This window comes from Balaenoptera borealis, assembly GCF_965194805.1.
Source record: "Balaenoptera borealis genome assembly, chromosome: 1".
NCBI classification, from domain to species: Eukaryota; Metazoa; Chordata; class Mammalia; order Artiodactyla; family Balaenopteridae; genus Balaenoptera; species Balaenoptera borealis.
The window spans coordinates 82,209,736-82,228,714 of NC_138860.1; the positions used below are offsets into that span (position 1 = coordinate 82,209,736).

Sequence of the window (18,979 nt, forward strand, 5' to 3'; positions counted from 1 at the left end):
CTGGAAAAGCCCCCGGCTCAGTTGCGCTGCGGAAGGAGGGAGGGGGAGTCTCGGCTGGTGTTGTGCTGGGCACCCTCTCCTGTTCAGGGAGCACGCCTTCCTAATTACAGCCGCCTGGGCAGAGGTCGGCCCCTCAGCCACTTGCTCCCATAGAGCCTTCTAGTTCCCCCCCATGATCTTCATCACAGGGGGTCATGCTCAGAGCTGTTTCCTTGAACCCTGAATGCTCAGCCCCCTGGCAAATAGAGGGCCTCCAACATATGTTTGTTGAATGAATGAATGAATGAATGAATGAGCTTTTTTAGTTTATGAAGCCCTTCATACCCATTATCTCCCCTATTCCCCATTATAGCTGTGTGAGGTCCCAGGGCAGGAGGAAGGGGAAACTGTGGTCCGGAAAGGTGAGGGAGGTGCTCTCACAGGCTGCCTCCCTTCCCTGTGCACTTTTGCAGGTGCCCTTGCCTCTGGGCAGCCCACTGAGTTGCCTGGCACTTGCTCCATGCGGCAGACAAATGTCACAGGCACACCCTAAAAGCAAGGCAAGCAGGAGACCCCTGTTCAAGTCATGTGACTCGATTGGTTCACCTTGAATTTGTCTCAGACATGACACAGATCCTTTTTTTTTTTTTTAAGATTTTTTTTGTTTTTTTTTGTTTTTTTTTTTTATAGCTACTTTATTTATTTATTTATTATTTTTTTATTTTTGGCTGTGTTGGGTCTTCGGTTCGTGCGAGGGCTTTCTCTAGTTGCGGCAAGCGGGGGCCACTCTTCATCGCGGTGCGGGGACCGCTCTTCATCGCGGTGCGCGGGCCTTTCACTATCGCGGCCCCTCCCGTTGCGGGGCACAGGCTCCAGACGCGCAGGCTCAGTAGTTGTGGCTCACAGGCCCAGCCGCTCCGCGGCATGTGGGATCTTCCCAGACCAGGGCTCGAACCCGTGTCCCCTGCATTAACAGGCAGATTCTCAACCACTGCGCCACCAGGGAAGCCCAAGATTTTTTTTGATGTGGACCATTTTTAAAGTCTTTAATGAATTTGTTACAGTATTACTTCTGTTTTGTGTTTTGGTTTTTTGGCCACGAGGCACATGGGATCTTAGCTCCCCGACCAGGGATTGAACCCGCACCCACTGCGTTGGAAGGCAAAGTCTTAACCACTGGACCACCAGGGAAGTCCCCTGACACAGATCCCTTGATGGGCCCTTTTCACCCTCAGAGGCCCCAGACATGGGTGCCACGGTTTTCTCTCCTGGGTCCTTGGTTGTGGGCATGGTGGCCTGGAGGGCAGGCAGTGAAGGAGGGAGAAGAGAAGGGTGCTTGGTGAGTAACTTCAAAACACAGCAGAATGTTTCTTTGGCCCAAACCATAGAGGAAACAGTGGGACACACAGAGTAAAGGGCCTCTCCGTTCCTAAACTCCCTGTGAAGTGGGGTGAAGTGTGAGGGCAAGGAAGGCTTAGCTCAGCCTTCAACCAGCACGCCCAATCCACGCTGACACAAACTCTCTGTTACTCCCTCCGTGCTGAGGGTGTATTTCCAGGTTAAATCAAACTTCTTCCACCCAACCCTGGCCCCAAAATTAATTTCTTTCTAACGCAGCCTAATTTCTTTTTGGCCATGAATCCTTCCCAGGACTATCATGAGGATAAACGCTTCCATCGCCTCTCATAAGTGAGGCGTATACCTGTCCAGGAGGCCCCCATGCCCAGCACAGGCCCCTGATTGCAGGCCTCACCTTCTAAGAATCAGAACCTTCAGATGTCCAAGGTAGACCTCAGAGGCCTCGCATTTCACAGATGTGGAGACTGGGGCCACGGAGGGGAAGAACGTGAGGCCCCTTCACAGTCATTGGGTGTGGGAGACCCCCCACTGTGGGACCTCCTTGAGAACAAGCCTGGGCCTTCCCAGTATGCGAACCCAGCACTGAGCCCAGGCTGGGCACATAGCAGGTGCTCACTGAAGGCTTGTTTCAGCTGCTTTGCCAGTTCTCGTGGTGCGACAGTGGGAGCCTCATCTTCATGGAAGGAAGGTTAGGACTGGAAGGGAACTTAGACATCACTGAGCCCAACCCTCATTAGCAGAAAGAGACCCCATGGATTAATAACACTAAAAATAACAATAGCTAATACTTACAGAGCTGGTTGCTAGACAGGATTCTCTGCACTTCGTACGTACTGATCCATTGCAGCCACATAGCGACCACTATGCAGCAGGTATTATTATCATTGTCCCCAGATGAGGAAACTGAGGCACAGAGAGGCTCAATAACTTGCTGAAGGTCACAGAGCTAGTTAGTGTTGGGATCAGGATCCAGACCCAGGCAGTCTGGCTCCAGGGCCCACACCACTAACACCCCACCACCGACTGAGAGCAAAGTGCTGCCAGCAGACACTTTTCTCCTGGGGGAAGAGGCGTCTCTGCCAGCCCTATGGGCTCACTCTGGAAACATAGCCTTTTCATCTCCGCATCCCCCTTAGGGCTCAGCTCAGGGCCTGGCGGGGGCCCAGGGACCTGTGTTCAATACAAGTGAACTGTTCCTCTTCCTAGTCATGAAACAACCAGTTTAGGGGCTCCTTGGAGCTGGAAGGAATCTTGGGAAGCAATTTACAGAAATGGAGGCCCAGAGATTGATGTGTCTTAGCCAGGTCACCTGACTCCCCGTCCAGGGCTCTCTTCACCCAGGCGAGGCCTCCAGAGAGGGCCCTGAGGCGGATCAGCTGCCAGATCCTCCCTCGCCCCCGCTGTGTGGTCCCATCCTGGCTGTGCTAACAGGCTGTCTGCTCCCACAGCTCTTCGTGATCGACAATGGTGCGGACGACTGGCGGATAGCCATGACCTACGAGCGCATCCTCTACATCAGCTTGGAGATGCTGGTGTGCGCCATCCACCCCATTCCTGGCGAGTACAAGTTCTTCTGGACGGCGCGCCTGGCCTTCTCCTACACACCCTCGCGGGCGGAGGCCGACGTGGACATCATCCTGTCCATCCCGATGTTCCTGCGCCTGTACCTGATCGCCCGCGTCATGCTACTGCACAGCAAGCTCTTCACCGACGCCTCGTCCCGCAGCATCGGGGCCCTCAACAAGATCAACTTCAACACGCGCTTCGTCATGAAGACCCTCATGACCATCTGCCCCGGCACCGTGCTCCTCGTGTTCAGCATCTCACTGTGGATCATCGCTGCCTGGACCGTCCGCGTCTGCGAAAGGTATTCCGGCGGGTCGGGTTCTCCACTCGACCGGGGCCTCTGAGCACACAGCCCATGTTGGGAGGGGGGAAGGGAGGAGGAGCAGGGGGGCCCGGATGTATGTGGTCTGATGGAAGAAACAGGCATGTACCCAAACACCTCAGGAGAAAATGGGAAAGGAGAGGACTGGGTTGGGGCTGAATATGAGCTGCAACATTGAAACATTGGAACCAAGGTAAGCTGGGAAAAATGCATATATAATCCTCATTTCCTGTTCTTTGTAAACCAGTATATCTCAAAGCATTCTGGTTATATCATTACCCCTTTCTCACATATAACACTTTGCAATTTCTGCATTATCTCTCCCTCTTGGAGATCAAGGATGTTCGCTAGCATTTTAAAGCCTCTGAGAAGTCCTGCAGTAATGAAACTGGTTTAATTTTGTTTAGTCCAGATTTTCTCAAGAGTATTCACCCACCAACGCTTTTCATTGTACATCACTATGGATGCCTCACTACTCAAAAATTTGGTCCACAGACCAGCATCACTGGTAACTTGTTAGATTGCAGAATCTCAGGCCTCACCCTGGAACTACTGAATAGCATTTGCATTTTAACAAGTTCACTGGTGATTTGTATGCACCTTAAAGTTTGAGAAGCACCTCACTGATGGAACATACTTTGGGAAACACTGTTTTGGGAGGCTGGTGGCTGGTAGGAGAGAAGGGGGATATGGCCTAGTAGAGATCTGGGGCTCTAAGGCATCATGCCAGCCCCTCAGAACTGCCATCATCAAGGCTCAAGGGTAGGTCTGTGGTTACCCCCTTCCACCGCCATCCTCAAGCTGCCCTTACTGACTCCTCTCCCTTTCAAGCTTGTCCTGGATATTCATTTTCTCTGATTTCATATGTGGAGTCTGAACACCGAGGTTAAAAACCTGGATTCTGCCCCTAAGTAGCCGTGAGACCTTGAGCAAGTCACTTCACCTCTCTGGGCCTCAGCGTCCTCATTTTAAAGTGAGGCTCACTTGAGACAGAAGGAAGATATATATTTACTTGAGAGAGGTTATTTTTAGTATGCTGGGAGGCCTGGTCAAGCGTCCTGTGTAATTTACTTGGATCCCATAGTCACCCTTCGTTCATTATCACATAAAATTGTATTGTCAAATCTTCCATGTACCAGTGTCCCAGGAGAGATAAAACAAGCAAAAGAAGTCTGGAGGAGAGTTAGTCTAACAATATCTCAGGGGTTCACTGAACCAGATTTCCCACCTATTTTGAAATGTTCTGTGTGCAGACAGTTCTTTCAGATGTTTGGCCAGCAGACACACAGTCAGATGAAGAGGCCCTTCTGCTGCAGCCAGACAGGGATCCCTGCGAGTGGCAGGGTCAGTCTCTGAGAGCCAGTGCCATGCTGGGAGACATTTCTCACATACAAAGCCTGAAGGACACACGATACCCACGTATTCAGAACCCCGTCATTACTCAGCAGCTGACATTATAACACCTGCTCTAAGTAGGACCATACCTCACCAGGCTTCATGAATCTTCTCTGGTAAGCAGACACTCTTTCTGCAATGGAGAAAGCATATGTTTGGGTTCCAACCCCAGACTCCTCATAGTTCCCTTAGCTGAGCAATATGGTGCCAGTCTGGGCCTCAGTTTTCTCATCTGCAAGCTGGGGATAATAATACTAACTTTATAGGATTTGTTGTTGGAGTCAAATAGATAACGTACGTGAAGCATACACTGTGATAATGATAGTGACCATTAATACTAATAACGGAGATCTCTTGATAACTCTTGGCAATCTTGTGGCTGCCTTTTTATAATTAGAACAAACCAATTCCTACTATATGTAGACCTATGCTCTTCCTGTTTTCCTTTTTTTTTTTTTTTTAATTAATTAATTTATTTATTTTTGGTTGCGTTGAGTCTTCATTTCTGTGCGAGGGCTTTCTCTAGTTGCGGCAAGCGGGGGCCACTCTTCATCGCTGTGCGCGGGCTTCTCACTATCGCGGCCTCTCTTGTTGCGGAGCACAGGCTCCAGACGCGCAGGCTCAGTAATTGTGGCTCACGGGCCCGGTTGCTCCGCGGCATGTGGGATCTTCCCAGACCAGGGCTCGAACCCGTGTCCCCTGCATTGGCAGGCAGATTCTCAACCACTGCGCCACCAGGGAAGCCCTGTTTTCCTTTTTAATTGATCAAAGCTGAGTCTTCTAACAGCAATAATAATTGAATTTTCATAGCCCCTTAAGGTGTTTGAAATCCATGTCCTCAAATCGACCCTGTTTGGTGTGTATCATTAGCCCATTTTTCAGATGCGCAAACATGGAACAAAGTACCAGCAAGTGAGTTTCATTGTTTATTGAGCCTGTCAGAAGTCTGGGTGATGATTTTTTATCGGATGATGAGCGTGATTCAAAGTGTGTAGTTTGCAAAGTACCCTGTTGCACGTTATTTGGCACTGAATGACACTCCATGGCCTCCACACTGGGGCTGGGTTGACCTGGCCCCCGTCAGACCATGGGCCTCTGTCTACGGAGATGACTGACATGCCCAGCTGAAGTCCAAGGCAAAGGCACAGAGAAGCAACGAGCAAATCAAAGGTTCTCCTAAAGCTTCCCCTTCTCTTGTGAAAAGGCCCTTTGACCAAAAGGCTTCTGCTTAGATCTCACATGAGATATATTAAAACATGTGGGGTGTTGCCATTGCCCCTGTTTTTTGGGAGCTTACCCTGTGCCAGTTCTGTGTGAAATACTTCACTCTTATCTCCATCTGCCCTCCCAGTAGCCCTGTGGTAGAGGCACTGCGATTGTCCTCATTTTACTTATTTTTTATTTTTTAAAATAGTTACTCTCTTTTTATTTATGTATTTATTTATTGGCTGCCTTGGGTCTTCATTGCTGCGCGCGGGCTTTCTCTAGTTGCGGAGAGCGGGGGCTGCTCTTCATTGTGGTGCGTGGGCTTCTCTTGTTGCGGAACACGGGCTCTAGGTGCACGGGGTCAGTAGTTGTGGCACACGGGCTCAGTAGTTGTGGCTCGCAGGCTCTGGAGCGCAGGCTCAGTAGTTGTGGCGCGCGGGCCTAGTTGCTCTGTGGCATGTGGGATCTTCCCAGACCAGGGCTCAAACCCGTGTCCCCTGCATTGGCAGGTAGATTCTTAACCACTGCGCCACCAGGGAAGTCCTGTCCCCATTTTAGAGTGGAGGAAACGGATGTAAAGTAACTAGCCCGAGGTCACAGAGCCAGTAAATATGGAGCCAGAATTTGAACTTGCTTCTGACTCTGAACTTCATGTTTGTCTCACCAGCCCAGGCTGAATCCTGCACTTACAAGGAAACCGTGGCCTAGACTCTCCTGGCGACTTTCCCGATCTGAGCGTCTCAACGCCACTGAGACTGACACTTAAATCCCAGTCTTGCTGTTTTGCCTGCCTCTGATGTCTGTGCTTTTAACCATTTTATCACCCTGTCTCCAGGGCTGCCTTCACGTTAAATTCAAACATACCCGAGTGCAGTGGATGCTGTGGTATGCTACCCCGGGGCCACCTCTCGGCCCAGGCTCACTCCCTCAGCTGGGGTTGTCGGCGGCTGCGGCAGAATTGCCCTGGATGAAGGGAGCTGCCTCAGCTAAGATCAAGCCTCCTGCCCAGGGCAGCAAGCATCCAGTGACTTGTCAGTGCAGGAGTTTAAAGGCCCAGCCCCTTTACCTCACAGCTCTGCAGGGCCTTCCTGGCTCCAGGGCTCCTGAGGGATCACGTGGCACTTCAACCCCTCCCTCTCCCCAGTCCTACGTCCCTCAGGCCCCACGGGTGTTGATCCCGAGAGCAGCCCCAACAAACCTCCCGCACTCAGATCGCAGCGTCCCAGTGACTCTTTCCCAGGAATCTGACCTATGGAACTGTGGAAGCGTTTATGAGTAAGTATATTCTTTCCTAATCAGGCAAAGTGCTTCTTTTAAAAAGACCAAGCAATTTCTTTTAGAATCAAGCTTAAATGAGCATTGTCCTTCCCCAATGTCAAATAATCAGCAAGACTGGCAGAGACTGAGATAGGAATTATTCAACCAGAGACCGGACAGAAACTGGAGGCAGGGGCTGCTTTGGAGGACTGAAGCCTCGGACCAGCGTGGAAGGACCTGCCCTGTCCAATGTGGGCAAGATGCCGTTTTTCTCTCTCAGCCTGATCAATGACCATTCTGTCACCTGAGACGGCAGAGAGGGTAAAGGACTCGCCCAAGGTCACATAGCAGCATGACAGGCTCTAGAAAAACTCCCCTCTGCTGATGCGCAGAGCAGGGTTTGTTCACATTCCAGGTGGGTTTCATCAGCCCGGATGCATCTCTAGCTGTGAACACACACTTCTGAAGTTGCTATGGAAATCCCTCTTCAGCAAGACTCATTTTGAAAGACATTTCTCATATCTGGGGTTGGCTTTTATGTGACAATAAAGGTATTTCACATTTCCTCCTTCCAACGAGGGAGAGGGAATCAGTAATTACCCAGAACAGCCTGCTACGGGGAGGGCAGCGCCCGGTTGCTGGGAGGGCAGCATCAACAGCAGGCTTGTTTTCCTTGGACCCCAGTGAAGCATTACATCATGGGTTCCGAGGCCTGACAGTGTGGCACTCGCCATTCTCTGGGATTCTCCTGGCCGCGTGCCCGCCTCCCACAGGCCTCCCAGAGCCCATCGGAGGATCCTCCTCATTAAACACTGTCACACACCAAGCAGCTGAGCTGGTGGAGAGACCACTGGGGACCCCAGACCTAAAGGTAGCAAGGTAGGGAAGGGGGCTTTCCCGGCACGCCCTGAACGAAGTCTGCCAGCTCACATGTGGCTGTTTATCTCCCTGGGAGGAGCAACAAGGCCTCCCAGGACACTGACAGAGTGAGGTGAGTCTTGTGATCCCGAGCCAAGTTTTGTAAATGACCTCCTAGCCTCGTGACTGGAATCCCTTTGGCCTCTTCTCTCCTGAGGCCCCAAGTTCTGCTCACAGGCCGTGTCAGTATCTCAGGCCTTCCAGCCTATCAACAGGTCTTTGGTGATGATGGTGTGAACTTTCATCTAAGTCTGTATATTGGCATTTTCGTGAGAAAATGGATTCTGGAGACCTGGCTGCTGGAACTGGAGAAAAACAATGAGTGGCCTTTCTTTCTCTCATTAAAACAGAGCCACTCCTCCCATCATAAGGAAGATAAAAAGAGGCTTCCTTCCTCCAGTCTCTTCTGCTTCTGTCCCAGACGCCCAGGTCTGCACCAGCCGGAAGCCAGGAGCAAGTACAGTTCCCTCCTCCTCCCCGTCTCCTTCCCACAGTCTCCTGCCACCTCCGCCAGGGGCTTCAGCTCCAAGAAAGGAGCAGAGAGAAGGTCTACAGAAGGAAGCACATAGCACGGGGTTGACACGTGTGCCCAAGTAGAGCCTTTGTGTGCTGGGCAGAGCTGGGAAGAGCTCTGAGAGCAATGGGTTCTCATGGGCCCTCTGATGTGAGGCACAACCTCCAACGTGTAACACATGCACAGTGACCCACTGGGACGACGGAAAGAAATGATCAGAGTTTCTGTTCATAGTTATTTTTATCTAAGAAAATTAAGCTTTGCTAATCTTAATATGCAGGTAGACTGTAATACATGTGGACAATTTATAATAAATATACATATAGCAGGGGGAGGGTGCATGCTCAAAAATTTTTTACTGGCAGGAGCCCATGATTTTAGAGAATGCAAACCACTGGTTTGGGGAATGAGAGGACTAGTTAGTAAGGATAGGAAAGTATCCTGTCACATTGGATGAAGCCTGCTAGACCTGGAACCCTGCCCTCTAGCTGGAGAAAGGGGAAATCAGCACCCCGTTGGGCAGAGGAGCAGCCTAGGGCAATCCTGCTGCTGGGTGCCAGGTCTGGATAGATCACTCCTAATTCAAAGATGAATTCCCGGCAGGGGGTGGGTGGGGGAGACTGAGGAGGGGAGGGAAGGGGAATCATACAGGAGGCCTTGAAACAAATGTGCAGCATTAAGAAAGAGGAAAATAATTCTGAAGATGCAGAATAACGTTTAATTATGAGGAACAGAAAGCAACATTTGAAAATTCTTGGGCATCCCTTACAGGGTGCAAGAAGATGTGATCTCTATGATAGAGAAGAGTGGGCAGGTATGAAATGAAAATGTATCTGGTTCACATAAGCCTAGAGTTCACAGAAAATGAAAATTGTTTTAGCAAAAAGAAAATCCACATTGGGGCACTGAATTTTTTAAAATGCGGAATGTGAAGGACAAACAAAGGTTCTCTCCAAATGTAGAAGACAAGAACAAAGAGATGAGAGAAGAGGGTGAATAGGACAGAATTGGAAGCTGCATAATCAAGGCTAAATCCTAGCTCTAGAGTTATTTTGGAGGAAGAAACCAGAATGATTTGGATAAAAGCAAAATCAAGGACATACATGAAGAAACCTTTATCAGAATTGGCCTGCCAGGGGGGTGGTGGGGAGGTTAAGATTATTCAGATCAAAAAGTTTCCTGTTTTCCACTTAGAATAGGGGGAAAAATAATTTTTTTTCTGGAAAATTTTCTGAATCATAAGGTTAAACAATCCTAGAAGCACATAGGCAACACAGAGCTGACTTCTCCTCAGAACCCTAAATTCCAGGAGACATTAGGGCATTCGTGTCATTTACATGAGGAAACAAGAGGAACAAAAGTCATTCTTGGAGTTTTGTGGGCTCAGAAGGTTACAACCTACACTTTTTGGGGGAGCTTGTGTGTCCGTTGACCAAGGGATGAATCACGATTAAGATCTTAATAATGGAACTATATGAAAGAAAGACAGGTAGACAGTATTGAAACCAGGTAAACATGAAATCCAGACTACATTTAAACATGATTGTAAAACGAAATTCTAATGTCAAAGAAAAAGTAGATTCTGGAAAGAGTAAATGTATGCAACAAAATAATAATTCCATAATAATGAGAGGGTTGCTAACTCTCAGATTGAAAAGTTGAGAGAAGTTGTCTAGGAAAGATGAGTAAAAGCATGATAAATTCATCATATTAAGTAGAAAAGAATTTTAAAAGCCTTATCTCTCAATTTTAATAATTAGAGAAATATAGTTTAAATCATTTTTTAAAGCTAAGGGTAACCACAGGTAGAATTTTATAAGTATAATAATGATAACGGTAGCATCAGCCAGGTGTTATTTCACTTAATCCAGACCACAGCTCTGTGAGGTACAGGGACTATCATTATCTCCATCCTACACGTGAGGAAATGGAGGCCCAGGGAGGTTATGGTTACGCAATGTGCCTTGGGTCATGGAGCCAGGGGTCGGCAGACCCGAGACCCCCAACCCCCTGCCTGAGAGCCTTGCTTTTCCCTACCTTGAGAATGTGCATTTTCCACATTCCTGGATGAGACACACAAGCATCATCAGAGACAGAAAAATAAAGGAAGCAGGAAGGAAGAATTTAAAAACAGAAAGCCTGAAACAAGATGAGAGGAAACCAAACTTAAAATTTATAACAATAGGGCTTCCCTGGTGGCGCAATGGTTGAGAGTCCGCCTGCCAATGCAGGGGACACGGGTTCGAGCCCTGGTCTGGGAAGATCCCACATGCCGCGGAGCAACTAGGCCCGTGAACCACAACTACTGAGCCTGCGCGTCTGGAGCCTGTGCTCCGCAACAAGAGAGGCCGCGATAGTGAGAGGCCCGCGCACTGCGATGAAGAGTGGCCCCCGCTCGCCACAACTAGAGAAAGCCCTCGCACAGAAACGAAGACCCAACAAAGCCATAAATAAATAAATAAATAAATAAAATTTATAACAATCAACATAATTGAATTTACCTCCCCAATTAGAAGACAATGTCCCTTACTTAGATAGGATTTAAAAGCAAAATTTAATTTTACACTGTTTACAAAAGAGGTACCTAAAACAGAAGGACCTAGAAAAATAAGTGAATAGCAAAGATTTATTAGTTAAGTACAAACCAAAGGGCAATTGAGTAGAAATCCTCATTTTAAACCAAGTTGAATTCAAAGCCAAAACCATTAAATGGTCCAAAGGAACCATTTAACATGGATAAAAATATTATACACAGGAAAACTGTGAACTTTTATGCAAAAATAAATGAGATAGAAGATCTGAGTTTTTAATGTTTTAATTGTCTGATAAATTTTGAACTTTGTAGCCTATAAACAAATAATACATTTTCTTTTTAAGCATCCATCGACATTTACAAAAATTGATCAACTTCTTGGCCACACGTTTCAAAACATCAGAAAAAAAATTTCAGGCATATTCTCTAACGACAAGGCCATAAACTTCAATTAAAAGGAAACTTTTGGGGGGAGCTTTTAAAGCAGTCTCCTCAACTATAACTTGGTCAAAAGAGAATTATTCAAAACTACCATTGAAAACTATTTGAAAAATTACAACAACTCTGTATATTAAAACTCAGATGTGACCAAAGTTGTTCTCAGATGAAAAATATCCTTAAGATTTTTCATTTAAAATAAAAAGCATGAAAATAAATTGAATTCATTAGAAGAACAGAACAAGCCTCAGAACAAATTAGCTTTATAACAAAGACAGGAATTAATGAATTCAAACAAAGAAAAACAGAATTTGTGAATCCAAAAGATATCAATTTCAAATAAATCTAATCAAGAAAAAAAGAAAATACAAACAAAATTAGAAATTTGAAGGTGGAAACCTACTGATTCTGAGGATGTTTTAATAAATGAAAGAGAATAGCTTAACTTTTTTTGAAAGAGAAGACCTTTGAGGGGGACTTTCTCCACTAGATATTAAAATGTGTCACAAAACTAAGGTAATTAAGTCCCTGTGGCATTACTGAAAAATCAGTAATGACAGATCAATGAAACCTAATGGAAACTCCTGAAATAAATCCTAGTATGTGAGAACCCAATATTTGAGGAAAAAACCAATTAGGAAGGAATAGATTATTCTATAAATGTTAATGGGAAGATTGGATACTTGGATGAAAAATCAAATTAGAAACCCACTTCTCACCAGCCACCAAAATAAATTCCAGGTGGATTAAAGAGTCAGATGTAAAAGAAGAAACCATGAACAAGCTCCAGAAAACAAAGTGAATATTTAATCAATCCTGAGATGGGAGAGAATTGTTAAGCATAAAATCTTAGAAGAGAAGAAATGTGAAGGAAAAGACCAGTATATCTGATTATATTATACATACAATTTTGGATTTCTGTCCTTCAAAAAATATAAATTTATTTAAAAAAGCAAATGTTACACTAGGAAAAATATTTGCAGCAAACATGAGAAGAGGTAAATATCCTATTGTGCAAAGCAGTCTTAGTTACCAATCAGAAAAACTCATCTCCTCAGTAAAAAAAAAAAAAAAAAAGGCTAAAAATAAAAACAGACAACCACAAAGGAAGAAATACAAATAACCAATAAAATGAAAAACACAGCCTCTCAAATCAAAGAACTACAAATTAAAACTACAAGGAGAATTGCTTTTTCTCCTCCAGAATTGACAAAAATTTAAATAAATATAATTCGATGCTGAAGAAAATTGTTATTGTTTGTGGTGGGGTGGATAGGTTGATTCTCTCATACTGATGGCAAGAAGGAAAATTAGCACCATTTTTCTGGAAAACAATTAAATAGTATGTCAGGGGAGCCTTTACAAGTTCATAAATTTAACCCAGGAATTCACCTTCTAGGAAGCTATTCTAATGGAATAATCAATTATGTCAAGATTCTTCGGCATGATGCGTTCTACAGCAGTGGAGAATCAGAAACCAAGCAAATGTCCAGGGCTTAAACAGTTAAATAAATCATAGCACATCAATATGATGGGTAGTTAGGCAACAATTTTAAAAAATCATCCTTCAAAGACTATAATAAGGTAGGAAAATAGTCGTGATGTAATAGTTTTAAAAAGAGCACACAAAGGTATTATATAGGATGTTACCAATTAAAAATACATAGATGTGGGGCTTCCCTGGTGGCGCAGTGGTTGAGAGTCTGCCTGCTACTGCAGGGGACACGGGTTCGAGCCCTGGTCTGGGAAGATCCCACATGCTGCGGAGCAACTGGGCCCGTGAGCCACAATTACTGAGCCCGCGCGTCTGGAGCCTGTGGTCCGCAACAAGAGAGGCCGCGATAGTGAGAGGCCCGCGCACCACGATGAAGAGTGGCCCCCGCTTGCCACAACTAGAGAAAGCCCTCGCACAGAAACGAAGACCCAACACGGCCATAAATAAATTAAAAACAAAAACAAAAAACCTACACCTTTAAAAAAAAAAAATAGATGTATAACAAGCGTAGAAAATCCTTGGAAAATACATCTATTGTTTTCTGTGGGATGTTACATGTGATTTTTTTCATTACATTTTATTGTATTTTCAATGAGAATGCATGGCAATATATATGTGTGTGTATGTGTGTGTGTTTTAATGTAAAGAGGGAGCATTTTGTTTTTTCTCCCTCCACAAAGCCCCCTTCTCATCTTGCACAGGAACTCATATTTTATATGAACAGGGCTTGGAATGTGAAGTTGAACGGCTCACTCAGTTTTTACATATCATCTTCTCAGAAAAGCTCAATAAAAGTTCCTTCCTAAAGGGTTCCCCTTCAGACTTAGCTGCCAGTGGCCTTAGTGGACAAGGTAGGGGGATGACGTGAGCCTAGGCTGGGGTCCTCTCTCCTCGGGCGGGGGTGCCACTTACAGCCCCTCTGTGGCCGCGGGATGATTATGGGAGGACCTAGAACCGGTGTCCAGGCAGGTGGAGTTGTGCAGGTGAGGTGTGGTCCGAGGCAGGGCTGCATTAACTCTCTAGCACCGGCTCTAGGCGGGCCAGGCCCTGGGGTGCCAGCAATGACGCGGAAGGCACCGTCCGAGGGAGGAGGCTGGTACCGGGGCGGGGCCGAGGCTCGCTCCGCCAGGGGGCGCGGGGCGGGCGGGGGAACGCGAACAGGTGGGGGCCGGTGGGCGGGGTCTCACGGGAAGGGGCAGGCCGCGGGGGAGGAGCCAGTCGGCCAGCTCCTGGCGCCGCCAGAGTTCAGGTTCAACCCTGCTGGGGCGCCGGCGCCCAGGGCAACAAGAATAAACTTCAGGACTGGCTCCTCTGCCCCAAGGTTGCCTCTTTCCTGCTTCTAGTAGCGTCGCATTTTTATTTCATGTGCATGTTTTACATTTTTCCCCATCCTTACTACCTCCGCCCACTTGCTCTTTCTGTTATTTTTGATTCAACAATTCTTTCCTTTATTATTGGCAGTATGTTTGTGCTCTTTGACAATTACGCGTGGAAATCGTTAATTTGTGACTGGTTTCTTGGTACTTTTATTTATATTAAGTAATATATTATTCACAAATTATAAGTAATGAATGACACCTCTTAGAAAGGAGAATCAAGAAATGAGGAAAATGTCCATAAGATTAGTTTGGGACAGTGTGGGTGCAAAGTGAACTCCACTGCACTGAGAAACCATTCCATTTTTCCAGTCAAGTCAATCCCCAAATTACTCCAACTTGTGTTACGCTAAACACTAGGTTTCACATAAACTCTCTCTGCGGGAGGTGGCCAGTGCCTTTGCCTCCAGGATTTTTGCCTTAGGTAGACCCAGCCAAGGACAGGGCTCTTTCTCCAGCTGGGAAGGATCATCCAACCTTTCTCAACTGAGATCTGACAATTAAGCCCTACAGAAATGGGCTGGAATGACCATCTTCCTGATTCCACCAAGGATGGTACACAGCTAGTACCACCCTTGATGTATAAGGGGGAAGTTGCTTGTTTCTTATCATGGATGCCTAAGGGCACCCAGGCTTGATTCTCATCCCCAGGACCAGTTGAAAAGGCTGTACCACTGGGAGGAGACAATGCCAAAAATCTTACAAGGGTGGGAATCCTTGGAGGGAGCCAAGGTGAGGAAAAGGGAGGGTTTCCTGTAAGCCACGTCAGCCACATCTATTTGTGGGCTGACATTAGTCAAGACAGGAAATCCACATTCTGTCAACTTTTCCATTTTTCAACTTTGGGGTGGTTTTGTTTGCCCCTGGTGATCTCTTGGTGCCCTGCATCTCAGTGCAGGCACCCACCAGCAAGGGACTGGATCCTCACCCCGCAGGCCTTCTCCATGTGTTTGGTGGCCTGGGACACGTCATGTGTGCACTCCTTGCCATTCTGTGCTTTCCACCTCCCTCCACCGCGGGCATAGCTGCTGCCGCCCAAGCTGGTGGGGAGCCCTGCATTCCCACTCTCATAGCATATCTGCTAGGAGATTTTTTCATGAGATTTTCTCCTTCCATTTAATACAGGCTCCTCCGTCCCCTGAGGCTTGGCCCCAGTCCCTCAGAGGCTGAGCTGGGAGGGAATATGGGCAAGATATGCTATACTCCAAATGGAACCTCACTGAGCATCCCCAGCCCTACCCCACCTCCACCTCCCACCCTGCCTGGATGTCTACTTCCCGGCTCTGTGCACTGCCCAAGAGTTTCCCTGGCAACCACGTCCCCTGGTGGCCTGGGAATAGTGGCCCTGGGAACCCACCAACCCTACCACACCAGGTCATTTTGTTTTCCCAAGAGGCTCATGGGAGCTGCCTGCCAACAAAGCCCCTGCAGGCTGGCCCAGACAGGCCCAGACACACTAAGAAGGGCCAGATGAGCTCAACACCCCTACAGTAGAGGGGGCACAGAGCCTACTGAGTAAAACTCCTTTTGAAAGTGTTAAATATGTTGCAGCTGAGCCAATACATGCAGTGATACAGCGCGCAGAGGCTGGATACAGCCTGAACTCAGGGTTAAAAGACCATGTGGCTCCTGGTTCCACCATTTACCTTGGACATCGTACGTGTACTTAATCTCGCCAGTCATGCAGACTCTATTGACCATGCTCTGGGACAGGGAACTCATCGCTTTAAAAGACCATTCAATCCGTCTGCAGACAGCTCTGACTTAGAAATATCTTCCTAATATTGGTTAAAGTTGAACTCCTCATAGTTTCTGACTTGGGTCCTGTTTTCTGTATCCACACAAAAATTCAAGCAACATAGGCTGGTGGTTAAACCATTGCCATCTAGGCAGATACGGGCTTGGGGTCTTGCTCAAGCTCTTACAGCCATGACCTTGGGCAAGCTAGCCTCAGGACATCCGGGAAGCGGGATAATTCACAAAAAGCCCTTAGCACAGGGCAAAGCATTTAGCACATGCTGAGCACCCAGTGAAGCAGGCTGATCTTCCCTCTTCCGCTGAAGGCCCCTTAAACGTTTGAGAATTCAGGTTTCATCTTCTTCAATCTAATGGTCTCTGATCCTTCAGCAAGTCCTCACGGGACTCAGTTCCCATCAGACTCCACTCTCTTTCTCACCCTCCTCTTTGGTCATCAGTGTCCCCACAAATTGGAGGCCCCAGACCGAACACAGTGCCCCAAAGATTAGGCAACCTCCCATTTTCTCGGCATTATTCTCCTTTTAGTGCGGCTTGAGAGTGGCCCATGGGAAGAGCAATCATCTCCCAGAAGAGGCATAATGACCTGGGAATTAGGGAGTGAGACCCAGGGCACATCTCTGTTTAGGTTTGGCACTTTTGACAGTCCCAACCTACAGCCCCACACGCTGTTGTTAATATTTCCTCAGTACAACTGCACAGGCCCCGCTTAGCCTGTGCCCTATGACCAGCACCCGCACCCCACTCAGCCTGCCACCTGACAGAGCCACAGCTGAATTTAGGCCAAAGGGTTTTAAGCCAAGTGGGGAACTAGTTAGGACTCTAAGTGTCAAGAGGCTCATGTCCTGCTTCCAGCTTTAGCAAGGGGCTCTGGATCTGGCCTCAGAGCCCATTTCTCTGCCTTAGTTTTCCCGCTGATAAAAGCAGTGGTTTTTCAGGCCCTTGCAGATCTTTAAACAGGGATTGGCCCAGTGTTGAGCTCACTCCCTCCACCTGCTGCTCTCTGGACCCATCTCATGCTGGTCTTCCCCATCCCCTTCTTTTCTCCATCAGATCTGCTTCCTAAAGGACATTCTCCACCCTTTGGCATCTCTCTATCATGCTTGCCCCCAGAGAATGCATCCAGTCTCACAAGAATGCATCCTCACCTCCGAAGTCTAAACGTTGAGCAAAGCCTTTCCCCTGAGATGTAATGCTCAATTCCGAATGGCTTGCTAAGTAGGAATAATGTTAGTAGTTGTTGAGCCCTACTATTCACCAGGCACTATGTTAGCCATTTAATATACCTTAGTAAAACACACGTGATTTTTTTCCCCTCATGGAGCTTATAGTCTACCAGGGAAGACCATGTAGACCAATAACAACTCAAGACACAAGTAGGTACTTTCAAATCTATGGTATATACTGTTGAAGTTGTTAAAAGAAACAAGGTTGCGATGATTTTTTTTTTTTTTTTTAAGTAATGGGGTTGGAGAGGAATCCTACTCAGCTGGGACCTGCTTGGAAGGTCTCTCCAGAGAGGTTATGTTTCAGCTGAGACCTGAAGGATGGGAAGGAATGAGTCATTTACAGACCAAGGGGATGAGCTCTCCGAGAAGAGGGAACAGAACATACAAAGGCCCTGAGCTGGCGAAGAGCATGGTGTGTGGAGTGGCTGGAAGGAGGGTAGTGTGGACAGGCATGGGGCTGTGGCAGAGCCTGAGCTGCAGAGGGGGCTCCGGGGACTGTGTTAAGGGATTGAAGGCAAGTGCAGTGGGAGGCCTCTGAAAGCTTCAAGTCAGAGAGTAATACAACCTCATTCATTCTAAGAATATCACTCTGGCAACTTTGTGGAGAACAAATTGGAAGTGGGCAAGGAAACTACTAGGAGGATGAGTTAGGAGGCCATTGCACAGGCCAGGGCAAAGGACATGGTGACTTAGAAGGGTGGTGGTGGCAGTGTAGGGTTCTTGGATACCTCCTATGTACTAGGCCAAGACTGAATGTCCCATGTATCAAGTCTCTGTTCAAACTCATCATGCTGCCCCTCATTTCTCTCTGCTTCTCTGTTTTTGTCTTCTTTTTCTCAGGAACTTTTCCAGTTAGTATTAGTTTTTGGCTGCAAGTGACAGGAAACCCAAAATAACCACAGCTTAAGCAAAATAGAAGTTTCTTTGTTATGCAAAAGAAGACTGGAAAAGGGTCACTCCAGAGCAGTTATGGTGCTCCATGGCATTAGGAACCCAGGCTTCTTCTGCCTTGTTGCCCTGCCGGCCTTGGTACATGGCTTCTTCCTCATAGTTCAAGAAGGTTGCCAGAGTTCCAGCCATCCCATCTACCTTCTAGACTGCAGGAGGGAGGAAGGGACAAAGTAAGGTGTGCTCTTTCTCTCTAAAGACATTTCCTAGAAGTGACACATGTCATTTCCATTCACGTTCATTGGTCACTCACATGGCTGGAAAAATGTAGTCTTTGTTATTGGCAGCCATTGCTCATTCCTGGGCTCTTTTACAATGAAGAAGGGAAGGAGGACTATTGGGCCATAACTATCTCATAGGCTCATAACCATTCACTATCTTTGTGCCTATGCCCACCCCCATTCACCCCTTTATTCAGGCCTCAAGCCCTAGGGTTCTTATGCTATAATGTCTCTCAAACTCATCTCTTCCTGCTACCTCACTGACACAGATCCCTGTCATCTTACACTGGACTATAGAAGTAGCTTCTCTGGCCTCAAATTATACTACCACTAGACACATTCTATTACCCCTAAAAAACATGCAATTGCTCCCTTTAGAAGATTAAGTCCATATTCCTTGCTTTAGTGTCCAAGGACTTCTACAGTCAACTCATGATAAGACCCATTTGGTTCAATTTCAGTAATATT

General features: G+C 47.1%; 1 protein-coding gene across 5 annotated transcripts in view; it reads left to right on the top strand.

The window, feature by feature from the left end:
* KCNN3 (potassium calcium-activated channel subfamily N member 3) overlaps nt 1-18,979 on the top strand; it is a 191,196-nt gene that overhangs the window by 119,075 nt on the left and 53,142 nt on the right. For all 5 annotated transcript variants that reach the window (XM_082350213.1, XM_082350211.1, XM_082350209.1 and 2 more), the window contains exon 3: nt 2,787-3,205. In XM_082350213.1, the coding sequence (XP_082206339.1) occupies nt 2,787-3,205 (419 nt within the window). The remainder of the gene's footprint in view (nt 1-2,786; nt 3,206-18,979) is intronic.